Source organism: Pleurodeles waltl, chromosome 7 (genome assembly GCF_031143425.1).
Source record: "Pleurodeles waltl isolate 20211129_DDA chromosome 7, aPleWal1.hap1.20221129, whole genome shotgun sequence".
Classification (NCBI taxonomy): Eukaryota; Metazoa; Chordata; class Amphibia; order Caudata; family Salamandridae; genus Pleurodeles; species Pleurodeles waltl.
The window spans coordinates 571,365,223-571,384,009 of NC_090446.1; the positions used below are offsets into that span (position 1 = coordinate 571,365,223).

Sequence of the window (18,787 nt, forward strand, 5' to 3'; positions counted from 1 at the left end):
AAGTGCTTCCCAGTGTGATGATTTCAGAGTAAACAAGCATTTGCAATGCAATAGGTCTTGCGTTTGCTCGCGTTAGAGCTATTAGCGTTGTAAACTCCTAACCGGACTTTTCTTGCCACATAAACTGAAAATGAAAAGTAAAACAGTTTCACATAAACAAGTTGACTGCGCCATGGGGGTGAAGGAGACACAGAAAAGGAAACAGAAGCTTGCTCGCAGTGAAACATAGGCAAAAGTGCAATTATCCGTGTAACCAGCAAAAGTGCAATTATCCATTTAACCGGGTCGATGTCATGCAAAGTGCTCAACTACTGCCCAGCGGGATCGCACTACCTACGAAATAAAGAGAAAAAGTAGTCCATAAACCATACGGAAAACATGGAACCTCGTATATTTTCAGTAGTTGGCTGGTGCTCTCGAGGGGAGTAGACACCGGAAAAGGCATGATGTATGCATGCCTTTCAGTAATTAAAGCAAGCGAATTTTAAAAGATAAGCCCACAAACCAACAAAACGTGGGTAAAAGCTCACAGAGAAATTACACCAGGGACAGAGCGCTTTGCGTGCTCGACCCTAAAAATAACAGAGATTCTACTGTCAAAATTAAAAGTTCCAGTTCTTAAAATCTGTTTGGTATGAAAGATCACCCAGGCTCCTTGAGGATCAAGGTAAACGTCTAAACTTCGCAGGGATCTTGGAAAGCAAAGGAAAGGAAAACGGAATTAAAGATGAGCCCTCTGATAATCTCTATAGAAAGAAGATACAGTAGGTGTAATACTAACCTGCTTTTTTTTCTATACAACATTGCTATTGGTTTGTCATTCGCTCTCATTTCCATATTACTGAAAAGCTTTGGTGGTATTGAGCTGCTGAATGTTAATGATATTAGAGAGGACATTCAGAGAGAACCAGAGGCCATGTTAAGTGATCCAGAGACCGTCTCTTCATGCTTTGCAAACCTTTATTGAACTTTTAGGTTTTAGAAATAGAAACGGAAGATTAATATCAGACCAGGAAAGACAACGCACCCCAAGGGAGGGCTGAAACTCAATCTGATTCATGCTGTTTTTTATTCGGAGCGTTTGCATGATTTAAAGAGAACTACAGTATTCTTAGAACCATGCTGTAGAAAAGGCCAGCTGTCAGGGCACTCATGATTAAAAGTTAATACGGTATAGAGACTTTAGCTTTGGAATGGCAATAACACCATAGAGAGTTCATACACCATTTATTTTTGCAGTACAAAGTTCGCCATCAATATAAAACAAATCATCCTTAAATTCGGATATTCATGCAGTAGCCAAAGCTTTAATGTTCATGTAGCAACCATAGCCAACACGTGTTTCATCCTATGAGAGAGTATTCTCACGGACTTCATCAGGGCTTGATTCAAAATAAGTTTTATATAGGAAATCAGTCCTAGAAAGACTCTGTAGAAAATCTATCTTCAAAGTATATATCTATATCCAAGAGAGACACTCCGTGGTGCGATAATCCCACTAGGCTCTCAGTAACGGTGAAACGAAATCGTAGCGTTTCACCGTTACTGAGAGCCTAGTGGGATTATCGCACCACGGAGTGTCTCTCTTGGATATAGATATATACTTTGAAGATAGATTTTCTATAGAGTCTTTCTAGGACTGATTTCCTATATAAAACTTATTTTGAATCAAGCCCTGATGAAGTCCGTGAGAATACTCTCTCATAGGATGAAACACGTGTTGGCTATGGTTGCTACATGAACATTAAAGCTTTGGCTACTGCATGAATATCCGAATTTAAGGATGATTTGTTTTATATTGATGGCGAACTTTGTACTGCAAAAATAAATGGTGTATGAACTCTCTATGGTGTTATTGCCATTCCAAAGCTAAAGTCTCTATACCGTATTAACTTTTAATCATGAGTGCCCTGACAGCTGGCCTTTTCTTTGGTAGTTTCCCTTGAAACATTGGAGGAGTAAGGAAGATCCTCTTGCCAGGAGCACCGTGCCACATTTAGAATTCGAATTTTACCATATGGACTCACTGTGAGCGCCCAAATCCTATGATTTTCTTCCTATGTGCCTTTGTTCTAATTAGAACCATGCTGTACCTCACCACGTCAGTGGATTTATTGCTGATGTGGGATAAATACCAAGGGCATCTTTAGATGAATCATATAAGAATGGTGCATGTATGCTGTCATGTATGGTCTCGTCGAATTGGGAGCATTTAGAATTAGGTTTGGAACGCACCTTAGAGAGTATGTCGGTTCTATTAGGTTCAAAAGCCACCCTCACGTTTTGAATCAGTATTTATTGGTTATGCGCAGTAAGTACCAGAAAATAAATGTTATCTCGGTTACAGGTAGAGTAGTGGGAGGGGGTTAGAAGGAGAGGAGGAAAGTGAACAACAGAAATAAAATCAGTGAATGGACAGAGACATATCTCAAATTCCAGGTGTATATTGGGTATCAAGGGAGATATCGTTTACAAGGATTTTTTTCTAGGCAGTTTGAAACACTTAAGTTTCAAGACATTTCTGCAAAAAGAGGAAGAGGCATTGTTCCACAGATATGTCCCGCTGTGGGGAGGCATTTCTCACGAGGTCTTTGCCATTTGAAGGTGCGGAGTTTAGTGTTTTGAATGGGAGCAAGGTTTCTTTCAGTATGAAAAATTATGTTTGGTACCGGGGGTGGGGTGTCTGATGTGATATTTTGTGTTCTGTGAATGAGTTTCCTTCAGTAGAAGTGAATTGAACTGTCAAGTTCTTTGCTTACTGAGCTCCTTCTGAATTGTTGAAACCTGGTGAAACCACAAATGGAAAGCCACAGATAGGACCTTATCAAAAAATGACGTGGCAGAGCTCAGTCAGACTAGCTGTGCTCTGGCCACAGGCAAGGAGCGTATATGCAGTAAATTCCATCTTAGGAAAATTGGGTCTGCACACATAGCATTGTTCGAAGCTGGTCATAAAATACATACATAGTAAGACATGAACAGGAAAGCCTGCAGATCTGTCAAGAAATTTGAGCAGATAAGAACTGCGCCTTGTGCTAAGGACATCCGTTCTAGATTGGTGAAAGGGACAAACAGATGTGGGAAGTTAAAGCATACAGGGGGAAGTAAAGTATGTGGGGTGTGCTTTCACATATGTTTTCTTGAAAAGTTTTGATCATTTAGGTGCAAAATATGTTCCGCTCTCCTGATCATCACCGAAAATTGACCATGAATCTGAGGAAAGTGGGACTGGACATGCCAGTATAAGTATGCAACCTTTTGTTATTTGAAGGTGGGGGATGTAGGCAGAATTGTTGAGAGTAGCTGTTGTGTACAATTGCTTGCCCACATGTCCCCACTCTTCTCTAACACTATGTCCTTATTGTTTTTTTTTTGTGCTATAGGTATCCCGCTGCTTGGTTTCATCTTCCTGCTTCCGCTCAGTATGCCCTGGTCTCAAATCACAGTGTCATGGCTAGGTGTGGTCCATTACTTGGCTTGCATCACTCCACAGTTGGGCAGTGTTCTCTACCATCTCTTCATGAACCACAAGGGTGGTGCCCCTGTCTACCACACCCTCCTCACAGTCGACATGTGTGGCGTCTGCATGGTGAATACACTTGGTGAGTGTTGACATATAATTGAGCACAATCGATGAGTAAAGAGGAAAGGGGTGATACAGTGATGTACATAACATCTACTATGGATAACATGGACTAGAAGTGTAGTGCTTCCCGTTCACAGGAATCTGCCCAGTTAGGTATTGTATATCGGTCAGTCTCGCGCTGCAAGCTCATGGTGACCTTTCAAGCCAAGAACCAGTGTAGAAAATTTGAAAAATATGCTTCAAAATCAGCAGGCAAACACATGATTCTGTTACTTTCCCACGTTTCTCCTGTAGCTGTCTCTGTTTCTCCACAGGAGATGGGTTACTGTTCTTACCTCCCATCCCCATCAGTTACAAGTATACAACATTATTTTATTAGGCCGTAATAAATCAAGTGCCCTAGAATTCTAGGAGATCTAAAAAGCTTCATTCAGCAGCTGGCAATAGTCTGCCCTATCCACTCCTAAACTCTGTCCCCTTTTCCCTCCAGGGCTGTTCTCACTTAATTCTTGTTTTCACTGCTGTGTTACCTTTGTATCAAGAGATTTGGGCAGGTTGTCCTTAGCAACTTAATTTAGGAAGGGATGGGCGATATATTACATTTCTCTAGTCCTCCAGCATTGGATCTCTCCTAAATTTGCATAGTTTAGTCAATCCCTATGGGCAGCCGAGAGTCTCGTGGTAACCTTGAATCAGCAGTAGATTGAGATAAGAGCCTGAGAGAGAGCCTTACACAATGGCATGTACATAACAACACCTTCACAGAGGAAGACCCCAAACTTCAGCAAATGAGAAGACGTCACTCTGGACACTACTCCCTCTAAATTCAGCCATACATCAGATTTTCTGCTGCATGTTATATCAGAGGGAAACCCTATCGGTTTCACTGCTTACCTCGAATTTTTACCATCTCTAATGGCACTTTCTCTGAACTTGCTACCTTTAGTCTCTGGCTCATTCAAAGGTGTTCCTTTTATTTCTTCATGAAGGCATCCCGTATAAAAGCCATTTTCAGGAGTTGTAGCTTCTGTGGAGAAAAATAGGCTATGCATGGAAGATCACTGTACAAAAGATATACTTTCATGGACTGTAAGATCTGCCAATAACAGTTCTGCAAATCTCTGAATAATTGTGAAGATTGTCTTCCGAGGTGGCTTCAGAATTAAGATAGAACCAGTGATCCTTCTCCTGAGTACAAATCCACTCAATATGCCACTGAAGTACCTTAAACATGTAATTTAGAGGATGGAAAGGTTTCTAAGAGAGGAGCATCAGCCATTGGCTGAGTAACTGCAGTTTACCTCTGCAAAAACTCCATGTAAGGCTGTAAAGAAGTCCAAGGCTTATAAGGATATTGTTCTGCCAGCTTTTTCTTCAACAACTATTTATCCACAATTTTTTCACTGTTGATAACTGCCTCATCGATAATCTCATCAGTGGCAAGTCAGCCATCATTGAGAACCTCACTATCCACAACAGACGATGACCCCACTAAAATCTGCCAATTCTGTTGCATATATCCCAGCAGAAGGAAGCTACAGTGACTTAAATTTCAGAAAAGGGTATTCTTGAAGGTTCACAGATTTCAGATACTGCGCAGAGCAAGGTATCACCTCTTCTGCAGCGAAAGATTCTGGAAATGGGGTATGAATCTCAAAATGAGAGTCCATTTAGCCACACTACAAGCCAGACAGACCTTCTGGTCGATTGTCGGAACAAGGTGGAGGATGACGCTGCAGGTGATCATGATCAGTACCAAGGTGGCTAGGAAGGTGACAATCAAAACATGTTCCACGTTTCACTGACCTTTGTAAACAATGAACGCATAATGTGTTTCTGATGGATGCATCTTGCTCCAGATCCAGCACTGGAAATCTTTGTTTTCCAGCAGTGACTACAGCTCTGCCATGTGGTGCTTGTGGGCACGAGCTGCAACTTCGTTTCCGGTGTGCTGACATTAGTTCCTTTTTTTCTGTGCCTCCTCCACATTGTCTGGATCTCTTTTTATGCGTCTCACCAATTACATTCTCAGATTTCAATCACAACTAGGTCAAATATCTTCTTAATGCGCCACACGTTTCCAGCCTTGTAGAAGGTGCAGCAAGATAATGTCCTTTGGGATCCCTACCATGAGTTCATGTGATGTCTGGGGTCGGAACGAAACACCACAGCATGTACCCTTGAGCATTCATACACCATAGGCCATCATGCCGATGGAAGGCTAAGTTTGTATTGAATAAAGTCTGCAGGGAGATGCCCAAGCAGACTTCTTCTCCACTAGGTAAGTCTCCTTCCAAGGAATGTTCTCCTAAGAAATCTTCCCACAAAACAGAAAAAGCGCCATATGAAGGAGAAATTCTATTTTGTTTCAAGGAAGAGGCCCCACTTTAGAGACCATTCAAAGACACAATGCCATTGCCAATGAAAGGCTCTACTTTGGTGTCTGAAAAACCACTGGTGTCTTAAAAGAAGAGGATGGAGTTCCCCTCTCCTTTGGTCAACACCATGCTGGTCGAGGCCTGCCAGTCAGCTATGCTGGGCCTTTTCAGGGCTGCTCTTCAACCTTCTGGGCCACTCCGTGAGAGAGGGTCTATTCCTTTGGGTTTGGCAACTCTGGAGTCTCTGTGGCTGCCCCTTTATTGGCTTCACTCCTGTTGCCTAAGATGAAGTCAAAATCAACTTAGGCAGTATCTCTATTTGTCCAGGTCCTACTGAGAAGTTGGTAGCGATACCACCCATGGAGTCAACTCTAGTGCCAGACATGAAGTTGATAGATGAAAATATCATCCATGTGTCAAGGAAAAAACACCGACTAACTTCAGTGAGAACCCCATGTGAACCACTGCCCAGGGCCAAAGGTCCTCCTGTTGATAGGTGATTTTTCTCTCCTTCAGATAAGTCTCCTTTCAGGGAATGCTCTCGTTAGAAATCGTTCCATAAAACAGAAAAGGCTCCACACAAAGAAAAGATTATTATTTTTTTTTCTCTAGGAAGAGGTGCCAGTCCAGAGACCCGAGACATAGTGCCATTGCCAACGATAACCTATTCTTTGATGTCTAGAAAACCACTAGTGCCTTAAAAGAAGGGGATGGAGTTTCACTGTCCTTCGGTCAACACCATGCAGATCGAGGCCTCCCAGTCAGCTGTGCTCGGTCTTTTCAGGACTGCCCTTCAACTGTCTGGGCTACTCTGTGTGAAGGGGTCTTCTTCTGTGTTTGGCGACTGGAGGCTCTGTGGCCGCCCCTTCATTGGCTTCACTCGTGGAGCCTAAGATGAAGTAGCAATCAGCCATGGCACTATCTCTATTCAAGTTGGTAGTGGTACCACCAATGGACCAGGCTCTAGTGCCACATGTGAAGTTGATAGATGAAAATACCATCCATGTATCGAGGAAAAAGACCCACTAACTTCAGTGGAGAACACCGATATGAACCACTCCCCAGATCCAAAGGTCCAGCCATTGAGTGGCGATTTTTGTTTTATAGTCATATGCCTTGGTCATGGAGTATAAGTGCTATGAATGCATGAAGGATGATGACTCAGAGGCTGATCCACTCCTACCCTTATAATACTGTTGCTGCCTTTACTTGAATTTACAAAATGCCAGTGGCTAGATATTTCTGCAAAGGGGGTAAGAAGGACGGAGTAGGAGGACACGTTTTTCATGACAGTTGTTAAGAAGGCTGCAAAGCTGACATTGCCTCCTGCAGAAGTATAGAGAGTGTTGTGAGTTAACTTTTGGTACCCTCCACAGTTTCTGCAAAATCTTTACTTCCTTTTGACAAAGTCCTCTTAGACCGTATAATTGCTGCAAGAGAGAAAACCTTTTCTGGTCCAGCAGTTTGTAGAGAGATCACTAGATGCCATAGATTGGCTCAGGGTGACCTACACTTTTTATCCTCCATCTGTTATCCAAGAGTCTGGTGGTTCAGACATAATTCTTAAAGTGAAAACCAAAGACTGTTCCTATGTCCCGTCCGAACACAGTCCAAGAAACTTGACACCGAACATCAAAGTTTTTGCCTCTAGCAATTTGGCTTTATGCACAGTCAATTGTACAGGCCTTTTAGGCCACCAAGCCCCTTCTTTATGGCAGCTAGCAAAACTCAGTCATCAGTCTGATGAAGCCATTCAAAGATCTGGTGAATGATGGAATGGATGTATGTAAACAGATACTAAAATGTGTCCTTGACTTTGCTGACACCGTGGCCCAGTCCATGGAAGCCTCTGCCATGCTACAGCAATTCGATTGGATGCATTTTTTGTGAAAGTAGAATTTTGATTGATACATCTTCTGCTGATTCTTCGCCTCGTCAATTGTTCTCCCAGGCTTCAGACTGGTCCAGAAAGCTTTTTTCCCCAAAATATCGCTCTAGCATCGCCAGGTAATGCAATGCAGTCTCAGTTGCAGCTCCGCCTCACAACGCGGCAACACCAGAGGATATTAGGCACCATCCAGCCTACAAACATCAGTTCTTGATTTTCCACATCTCATTGACTTTAGACTGAGCTCTTTTTTGGTGTTTCACTGACCCAACCCATTTCTCAGCATTTGGCACAGAGTCAAATGTCTCCACTGAAAGTTTCAGGATTCAAGCTGTGTTGCCGATGCCACAAGATGATGTCCGTTTCAGAACCACATGATATCAGCATGTGGTGTCCGAGATCAAAACACAACGCAGCAGCCCCTCTCTTCTGCCTCCATGCATCAGAAAGTCATCAGGGAGCCGGAAACCAACCTGTTTCTGTCCAAGACCCACATGGAGACTCCAAAGTGATTTCCTTCACCCACAGGTAAGTCCGATGTCACAGAAAAATCTCCTAAAAGATATTCCTATAAAAAACACAAAAAGTGACCGAGGAAGGAGTAATCCCTTTACACAAGGAAATGATCCTGCTGCTGAGACTGTTTGGTGTCTTGGTGGTGTTCTCCGGAGCCAGACTCTTCCTCAATGCTGGGCAAGATCCCGGCGACGAGGTCAAGGCCTTCTGGCTGGCTATACTGGATCTGTTCAGGGGCCACCCACTAATAGGGATCATGTTCTTGCAGACTTTGGGGGTCATTTTGACCTTGGCGGACGGCGGAGGCCGTCCGCCAAGGTACCGCCGCTGAATGACCGCACCGCGGTCAAAAGACCGCGGCGGCCATTCAGACATTTCCTCTGGGCCGGCGGGCGCTCTCCAAAAGAGCGCCCGCCGGCCCAGAGGAAATGCCCCTGCAACGAAGACGCCGGCTCAGAATTGAGCCGGCGTAGTTGCAGGGGTGCGACGGGTGCAGTTGCACCCGTCGCGTATTTCAGTGTCTGCTTAGCAGACACTGAAATACTTTGCGGGGCCCTCTTACGGGGGCCCCTGCAGTGCCCATGCCATGGGCACTGCAGGGGCCCCCAGGGGCCCCGCGGCACCCCCTACCGCCATCCTGTTCCTGGCGGGAGACCCGCCAGGAACAGGATGGCGGTAGGGGGTGTCAGAATCCCCATGGCTGCGGAGCGCGCTCCGCAGCCATGGAGGATTCTGTAGGGCAGTGGTAAACTGGCGGGAGACCGCCGGTTTACCCTTTCTGACCGCGGCTGAACCGCCGCGGTCAGAATGCCCTCGGGAGCACCGCCAGCCTGTTGGCGGTGCTCCCGTGGTCGGTGACCCTGGCGGTCACCGGCCGCCAGGGTCAGAATGACCCCCTTAGTGCCTTCTTGGGATTTCATCCTGACGCCCACAAAATAATTGAAGCTTGTTTAGTTTTCAGCCATTTGTCTGATCAGAGCAGCTGTTGGCACCTACACTACTCATGAAGTTGTTGAAGTCTGAGGATTTTTCCTGTATGGCAAGAGTGACGGTTATGGTGAACTTCAAAAGCTCAAGGATGATGATTCAGAGACGGGTGAACTTTGAATACTGGTGTGGCTTATATCTGGACTTGCAGAATGAGGTTGGCCTGCATACTTCCCCAGAAGGGACACCCCTTACCCGCCTGACTGTATGTCAGTGAAAGTTTCTTACGAGTGTCATACGAAAAGCAGCTGAAGCCTTAGGGTTGAGCTTGTCCTCTGCGGAGGTGAAGTCTAACATTTTGACCAAGGTCTTGCAACACTCCTTATTGGTAAAGCTTTGCTTCCATTTAGTGAGGCCATATAAGATTCAGTCATGGCTGCATGGGAATACACTTTATTGGGCCTAGCAGCCCCTAGACAGATAGATCAAGAGCAGTTACGTTTTGACTCCGGAGGATACACTTACTTTTGTTCTCTCACCCACTACTGTAAAGTCTTTGTCCAGATATCCTTTCCAAAACAAAACCGGACTGCATTTCCCCTGGTACTGCCATTAGAGTCTAAGGGGGTCATTCTGACCCTGGCGGTCATGGACCGCCAGGGCCAACGACCGCGGGAGCACCGCCAACAGGCTGGCGGTGCTCCCATGGGCATTCTGACCGCGGCGGTACAGCCGCGGTCAGAAACGGAAAACCGGCGGTGTCCCGCCGGTTTCCCGCTGCCCTGGGGAATCCTCCATGGCGGCGCTGCAGGCAGCGCCGCCATGGGGATTCCGACCCCCTTACCGCCAGCCTGGCTCTGGCGGTTTTGACCTGGCGGTAACGGGTGTCGCGGGGCCCCTGGGGGCCCCTGCAGTGCCCATGCCACTGGCATGGGCACTGCAGGGGCCCCCTAACAGGGCCCCACCAAGATTTTCAGTGTCTGCCAAGCAGACACTGAAAATCGCGACGGGTGCAACTGCACCCGTCGCACCCCTTCCACTCCGCCGGCTCCATTCGGAGCCGGCATCCTTATGGAAGGGGGTTTCCCGCTGGGCTGGCGGTCGGCCTTCTGGCGGTCGCCCGCCAGCCCAGCGGGAAACTCAGAATTACCACGGCGGTCTTTTGACCGCGCAGCGGTATTCTGCCGGCGGGACTTTGGCGGGCGGCCTCTGCCGCCCGTCAAAGTCAGAATGACCCCCTAAGTAACTGAACTGTGTGGAACAAAATGTTTTTGCTCCAGGCAGTCTGGGCCTCTGCACTACTTACTGCATTTGCCTCCAGGGCAGGTATCTGTGTGCCATGTGCAAATGGTGAATCTCCTAGTGATTAGCTTGCCAGACCACATGAAAATGTGATTTACAGACCTGGTCAATGCCTAACTAAATGCATGCAGACAGGTTTTGAAGTGTAATCTGAACTCTGCAGACATTGTTGCTCAGTCCATTGGGCGGCTGTTGTGCTGCATTGTCAAGCTTGGATGCATTCCGCTGACTTTTCCGGAGATGTCCAAACCACATTCATGGACATGCCATTCAATGACAACCTGCTTGTCGGACAGAAAGCCCACCCCTTCCTGAAACAATATAAAAAAATAGTAGAGCTGCAGTTTGTGCCTTGGGCCTAGACTCCCCAGCGTGTCAATTTCATCAGCTTTATTAAAGGTTTTGTGTCTAGTCTGGGGCAGTACAGTTAGAAAAAGACAACTTTCTCAGCATGTCCAGACACCGCAAAAGGTATATCACTCCTTTCTTGAGAAGCATGGCTCTAGGGGAGGCTCTAGGGGATGCCAGCAGCAGATAAGTCCTTTACTGCTTCCAATTCTGCCGCCTCAAAACCCCCCTTGACATGTTCACACCCCACCCTTTAGGCAACCATTATACAGTGGGTGGAGATCACAGCAAATAGATGGGTCAACCAGCTAATCCTTAAGGGCTACATCATACCCTTCCTGTCCTCTGTCCAAACTGGCCTCATTCCACCTGGACATGCTCTGCAGTACAGGCACAATTCTAGAGCTGGACCCCCTTGCCCTGCTCAGCAAAGGAGCCATGGACACAGTTGTCTTGGAAGAAATTGGCACACATTCCTGCTCTTTTTTTACTTCCTGCACCCCAGGAAGGACAGACTTCTGAGGCCGATTCTGAATCTCCACCTTCTGAACTTGTTCAAGATTCTGTCCCTACCAAATTCTTAATGGCCCTGAATTCAGGAGATTGGTTGTTGTTTCATGGCCTTCAGAATGCCTACTTTCTGCTTCAAATACTCAGTATCCACAGTTGTTACCTGAGGCCCTTGGTGGGATCCCCAGCACTATCAGTTCATAGTCTTACCATTCTATCTGATGGCAGCTCCACATGACTTTATAAAGCGCTGTTGGCTGTGGTGGCTTAATTATAGCATTTGGGATTCCATGTATTTCTATACTTGGATGACTGGCTAATGTAAGTGGATCCCCCCTGTGGTGGTCAGAAACACCTTCATTAGACTAGGACTCTTATCTTTTACTAAAGCTTTATCATTAATACTTAAAAGTCAAACCACTGTCCCACAAAGAGGCTAAACCTTAATAGACGTGGTACTAGACATGACCCTTTAGAATCTCTTTGCTCCTCCTCAGAGGATCGTGGATATTTTTCTGATGTGGGCCTGATGGTCTTGCATTTGCTTAGTCTCATAGCCTTGTGCATTGCGTTGGTGCCAGATGATGACCCTACAATGGTGCCTGAGGAAGTGGTGGGAGCAGCTCCTGCACATAAATGTGGTCGAGTTGCGGGTGTTCCATCTTGCAATTAAGGCATATCTCCCTTCGATCTCAAGGTGCAACATTCAGATTCTATCAGCCAACAGCATGCCGTCCATTACATTAACAGACAGCAGGTTGAGGTGTTGTTGTGTAGGTTGGCAGGTGATCCACCTAGAACAGTGGGCAGTGATGGGAAGTCTGCCTTGTAGTGACTGATCTTGTAGAATTCCTCAATGTGAGGATGGAGACCCTCATTTTATCTCACTGTAGGAATCATCAGATTGGGGTTTCTGCTTGTGGATCTCTTCACTATGGCCCAGAGCAGGGTATCATCACTTTTGTGAGAAATATTTCCTTCTTCCTGGTCTCTTGGGAGATGCATTTAAGTTCAACTGCTTTTGGCGGCTGTTGTGTGTGTTTCCATAAATAACACTTTTTTCAGAAGTACTGCTGAAGGTGCTGGAGGTTTGAGAACAGCTGATCCTGATTGCCCATACTGAGCACACAGGATCTTATATGCGGATCTTTTGGCACTCAACATTCATCTCACTCTTTCTCTTCTATAAAGTATGTGTGCTTTCGCAGCAGGCTAATCAGGTCTTCCACCCAATTCACAAACTCTGTAGCTGCACCCAGGGCAATTGACAGTACCTGTTAGAGAACTTTTGCCTTTGGCTGGCAAGCTCATCTTGGCAGCTACTTAGTCTACAACTAAATCATCTATGCAGGTTGTTGGAGCAAGTGTGTTCAGCGTCCAAGTCTGAAAGTATTAACCACTTTAAATCTCACAATTCCAACATATGATTCGCATTGTTCCTAGCACAGCAGGCCATTTCTGCCTTTATTTGTCTGTCTTTGTGTCTTCCTGTTTAACCTTCATTGCTTAAATGTCCACTGAAGATGGTGGTGTGTTTCATAAAATGTTTGCTTTACTTGTTTTCTTCCACAGAGTTTATTGTTCCTCCATGGCATTTAAATCTTGTATTGATTTTCTTGATGCCATCCCTATTTGAGCAGATGCATAGTTACCCAGATTTCTCCAGTATTGGATCTTTCTTAGTTCCACATGCTCAAATTATTCCCCATTGCAGAAGTAGGAGTCTGACTGTAACATTGAATGCAGTAGTTAATGGTATACCTAGCAATTAATGTTAAAAACATTAACTTAAGTAGCTTATGCTCATCATTTAATAAGAACAGAAGTCCAGCCAGTCAGGCAACGGAACCCTCTAGAACACTTACCACAGACACTTCAGTCACTCAGATTTTCTACTGCACGTCATGTGATGGGAGTCTCCCTGAGCTCTGCTCAGTTTACTACAAATTTCTGTAAATTCAAAAATAATTTTGTTCTGTGCATGATTGATATCCACTGCTACATATTCTTACTGCCCAACCATGACAGAGCCACCAAAGAATGGACTGTTCAGGTTACGTGGAACATTGTGGCAAAAAGCGGCTGCACTCGGAGGAGCCGCACAGGAAGTGCATTTACTGTCTACATCCCAAACATAAAGTAAAGGATTGTAAGGTATGCTGCTCTTTTTCTCAAAAAACCTTGAAGGGCAAAGAGGGAAGGTTACTGATTTGGCTTCAGAACCTAAAATCCAAACAAAGCTAGCTTTTTGAGAACGATAGTGATGATTCACCAAAAGCTGTGAAATCCCATAAGAGGGAAAGGTCTCATGAGAGAGTGCCTCCAAGGTCACCTAAAAAGGCTATGAAGAAGACCCACCATAAGTCTTTAGGGCATTCAAAAAGATCAGAGGAACATCTACATTCTTCAAAACAGGAGAAGCTTCCCTCCGGGTGGGTTCAGTTGGAGCCCACTACTCCTTCACTGAAGGAACCACAACTAAAAAGGTCATCCAGATACCTTCTGTCAACTATTAAAATGGCTGTTTCAGCTCGATTTTAGATCTTGTTGACAAATCCCTTGTCAATGACCGCGTTGATGGTTACCACCACTATAGCATCATCAACATTCACATAAGTGGCATCGCTTATGATTATCTTGTTGTAACCTATAGCTTCCACGACAATAAGAACAGCGATACTCTTGACAACAGCATCGTCGACCAAGAAGGTACAGAGGAAGACATAGACGAAAACAAAACTGCCGACAATGGCTATGACGACGACCTCCTTTGCCAACGATAATCCAGTCGATGAGAGCCCTGTCCACGTCACCGCCAATAAAAGCCCTGTCAATGTCGGCAACGCCGATGACAGCCCTGTCAACACCTCCATTGAAAATCTCATCTACAACGATAGCAACAATTGCATCATTGGCGAGCACACCATTGACACCATTGATGCCATTATCAATCATGTCTGGGAGACCAAAATCCCTCACAGGACAGATATTACTAACTCATACATTGCCAAATACGTTTTAGCCTTCCCCACCTGCACATCTGCTGGGTGACAATGAATTGATGATGTCCTGTTTGGGAGTAGTGCATAGTCCCACTGAGTTACATGTAAAGTGTCAGGAGGAGGATGAAGACGAGGATCAATATTATGGGAACCAGTATTATGCTCCAGGGGAAAAAACCTGAGCAATATGAGGATGAGTACTCTGGTTATGGCTGACAGAAGCAACAGGAAGAGTCAATACAAATGCCACTGACTTTGGTCAGTAATCTTCAGCGCATGCTCCAAGTCTATTACAAGAGGTTTCCAGACCCTGCTTCAACTGCCCCTCCGCTACAAGCACTAAGACGAATGCATTCACCACAAATCCATATGCCGGTCGCCCACTCACCACGTATCTTAACAGCGCCAGTGATCCTTTTACCCACACTGGCTAGTACATTGGTCGAACCGCCAGCAGATGACATCCTTGACAGATGAGGGCAGGGAAGAAGGCGAGATCAGGAACACTTCTTCAATTCCCAGTGAATGGAATAATTGTCCAATCCCATTATCATCCCCGCCTATCCCTCCTCCAGTAGATTCCCCACCAGATGACATCGGTGGCTTCCACAATCTTATGGAAAGGGCAACAAAAAGGTTCCAACTCCCTCTAACAATGAAACAGTTAGATTGCTTCCTTTACAATTTTAAAGAGCCAGTGAAAACATCAATCAGAGCAATTCCTGTTGTGGATTTTATATGGAAAGAAGGCATCAAGAGTATGAAAAATCCAGCGACAGTGTCAGCAGTACTGCCTGGGCTGGATAAAAAATTACAGAGCACCAGATGATTCCCCTGCCTGTTTAATTAGTTACCCCAAGCCAGATTCAGATATATCACACACAGCCCAGTGTCGCTCAAAGAATCCATCCATCCCTATTACAGCACCACCAGATCGAGATGTGCGCTGGCTGGATAATATTGAGAAACACTTTTCTACCATGGCAGACACTACTGTCTGAGCAGCTAACTCCCTAGCAATATTAGAATGCTACGATTGGCAGATGTGGTCTGACATTGCTGCATCAGTTGACCTCTTGCCGCAGGATACAAAAGGTGAAGCCAGGAAAATTCTGAAAAGAAGGAGGAAGAACTGCAGAAATTGATTGTGCAAATTATATATCATTGACTAGAATCGAACTATTGGCTGGGGCAGCTGTCCTCAGAAGACAATAATGGCTGAAGCCAACATCTTTTAGGCTAGAAATATAGAGCAAGATCCTAGATATGTTGTATGATGGCGAGGACTTATTTTGCAATGATATTGATGTCACTCACCAAGCCGTACGATACGGACAAAGGAAGGGCAAAATCGTGAGAATGCAACAAATCAGGAGCAGCCCTTTCTGAGTGCTTGGGGCAGAGGATCATACTCCTATTGAGGAGGTTTTCAACCATACAGACAACCATATCGGCCCTTTCAAAGCCAGTATCACTGTCAATATTCCCAGCAGCAATACGGACAGCCACCTACAGTAGTTTACAAACATGCACCCAGAAATAAACAACCTCCCCAAGGGAGACACACTGACAGGAAGCAGTGACCTTTCAACAGTGCTGGTTACTCCCCACAATTCTCAAAAACAACTTAGGGGCTGAATCTCAAATATCTCCCTCAAATGGTTCCGCATAACAACAGGCCGATGGGTGCTGAATGTCATCTCACGTGGACACACATTGGAATTCATCACAAAACCACCAAACATCCCCCCTGCCAAAAGGCCACCTCCTCCCCATGTACCACATCCTCCTCCGGACATACTAACCATGCTAAGAAAAGTAGCAATAAGGAGGTCCCGAAGACCCAGGGGGAATTGTTTTCTACTCCTGTTTCTTTCTGATAAAGAAAAAGTCAGGAGACTGGCGCCCCATCTTAGACCTTCAGAAACTCAACAAGTATTTAAGAAAGCAATCCTTTTGCATGCTAACCCTGCAAGATATATTGCATCTTCTCAATCATTGGGGATCACATGACATCACTGGATCTCCAGGATGCATACTTTCTTGTCCCAGTTCACCCAAAGCATCACAAGTTCCTACAATTCAGAGTTGCCGGCCCCAGCTACCTATACAAAGTTCTTTCAGACTGAAATTGGCATCTTTACCAAATGTCTAGCTCCCTTGGCAGCTCACTTGTGGAAAAACGGGATACATCATCCTGCCTCGCACTTTTCAAAGCTCTGACCTCACAGTCAACAAGAAGACCATCCTATTTCACAAATCAACAACATTGACTTTCCTGGGAGCGGTATTAGATGCTAACCAGGTCAAGGCATTGACATCACAAGAAAGACAGATAAGGTTTCAACAATTAACACAAAAATAAAGCAGAAAAGGTCAGTTTCAGTTCAACTGTACAAATCTCTCCTCGGAATGAAATCATCTTGCATTTCACTAACTCTAGATTGCCGCCTTCACATGTGACCATTGCAAGAGGAGCCTGACAAACAATGGTTCCAGATTCAAGGGTCATTCAACGACATCATTCTAATTACTCCAAGCATGATAACATCCATTAAATGGTGGACACAGAGTGTAAACCTATCCAAAGGGCTGACATTCCTTCCGCAGATCTCCAACTTCGTAAAAGAACAACAGATGCGTCCCTGAAGGGACTGGGCGCTCATCTTCAGGATTTAACAAACAGTGGAAAGTGGAACCACCTTCAGATGAAGATGCACATAAACATGCTGGAACTCACAGCCGTAGCATTGGCCCGACTCTCTCTCCTTCCCAGAATAGCAAATTCTTCAGTGCTAATTTGCATGGACGATACCATCAGCATGCATTATATAAACAAACAGGGAGGCACAAGGTCATCAGCCCTCTCACAGCAGGTACAGAAAAATAAAATTGGAAATGGGCTCTATGGCATCACATAAGGCTCCAGGCAGAACATGTGCCCAGAGCAACCAGTGTCCTAGTAGACACGTTAAGCAGGACAAATGCCAGCTGTCATGAATGGGAGCTCAAACAGCAGATTGTGGAGGACATCTTCGATTGTTGGGGCAAACCAAATGTAGACCTGCTTGTGACCAATGAGAATCCCAAATGCCAATTTTTGCAAGCTGGAACCCACAGGAGGGATCGTGGGGGAACTCGTTTTCGATCCGATGGTCGGGGATCTATGTGTACGATTTTCTCCAATCCAGTTGATCCCGAGGTTCCTCATGAAACTGAAGAGGGAACTTTGCCAAGTTCTCCTGATTGCTCCCAGATGGCCCAGTCAAATATTCCTCCAGATTGCAGAGAGATTCTGGCAAAGGCTAGGGCTGATGCCACCAATAATACATACAAACTTAAATGGACATGTTTCTGTATGTGGTGTCAGGAAGCTAATGTTCATCCTATCTCATCTGGCCCAGAACAACTTCTCCCAAATCTGCTACACTTGGCAAAGTCTGTAATGGCCCACTTCTTCATTAAAGTACATCTGGCAGCGATGTCAAATTTTCGAAGGCCGGATAAATTACCTTCTCTATGATCTTGCAATTTATCTAGGTCCTTTTTAGAGTGTTTCCTCCAATAAAGAAACCTCGTCCTACTTGGCACCTTAATGTAGTACTAGGGCAATTGATGAATGCCCCATTTGAACCCTTCACAAGACAGACTTAAAATTCCGGACATGGAAAAGAGCGGTGTTTATAGCAATAAAGTCCACTAGAAGGGTCAGTGATCTTCAAGCATTCACAATCAAAGAAACAAACAGAACAGTGTTGTACTGAGGACCAATCCTAAATTCATACCAAAGGTCCCTTCGGATTTCCTTTTCAATGAACCCATAATACTCAGAACATTCTTTGCCAATCCCCAAACTATGGCAGAAAGATATTTGCATACATTGGACGTTAAAAGATGTATTAGGTTTTACTTAAACAGAACTAAACAATTCTGCAAGGCGGATCAATTGTGTGTCACTTATGGAAACCAACAAAAAGGATTTCCAGTTTCCAAACAAAGCACAGCAAGTTGGATTGCAGCAGCTATCCAGTTCTGTCATTGGCAAGCTGGAAAATCATTGACAAGCAAAGTCAACGCTCATTTGACCAGAGCTGTCTCTAACCACAGCTCTCTTTGCTGGCGTGCCTAGTCAGTAAATATGTTGATGCAGCAACATGGTCCAGCAGGCACACCTTCACACTGTATTATTGCCTGGGTGCTTGTGATAAGAGTGATGGGGCTGTGGGACAAGCAGCATTACTCAATCTATTTAAAAAGGTTGGGTCATATCTTAACAGATTTCTCACCATCCACTATATTCTGTTTATGTTGTTATTGGTAAGTGATTTTA

General features: G+C 45.1%; 1 protein-coding gene across 1 annotated transcript in view; it reads left to right on the forward strand.

Annotated features, from left to right (window-relative positions):
• PAQR4 (progestin and adipoQ receptor family member 4) overlaps positions 1 to 18,787 on the forward strand; it is a 198,483-nt gene that overhangs the window by 121,159 nt on the left and 58,537 nt on the right. The window contains exon 2 of the mRNA XM_069244352.1: positions 3,384 to 3,602. Coding sequence (XP_069100453.1) covers positions 3,384 to 3,602 — 219 coding nt within the window. The remainder of the gene's footprint in view (positions 1 to 3,383; positions 3,603 to 18,787) is intronic.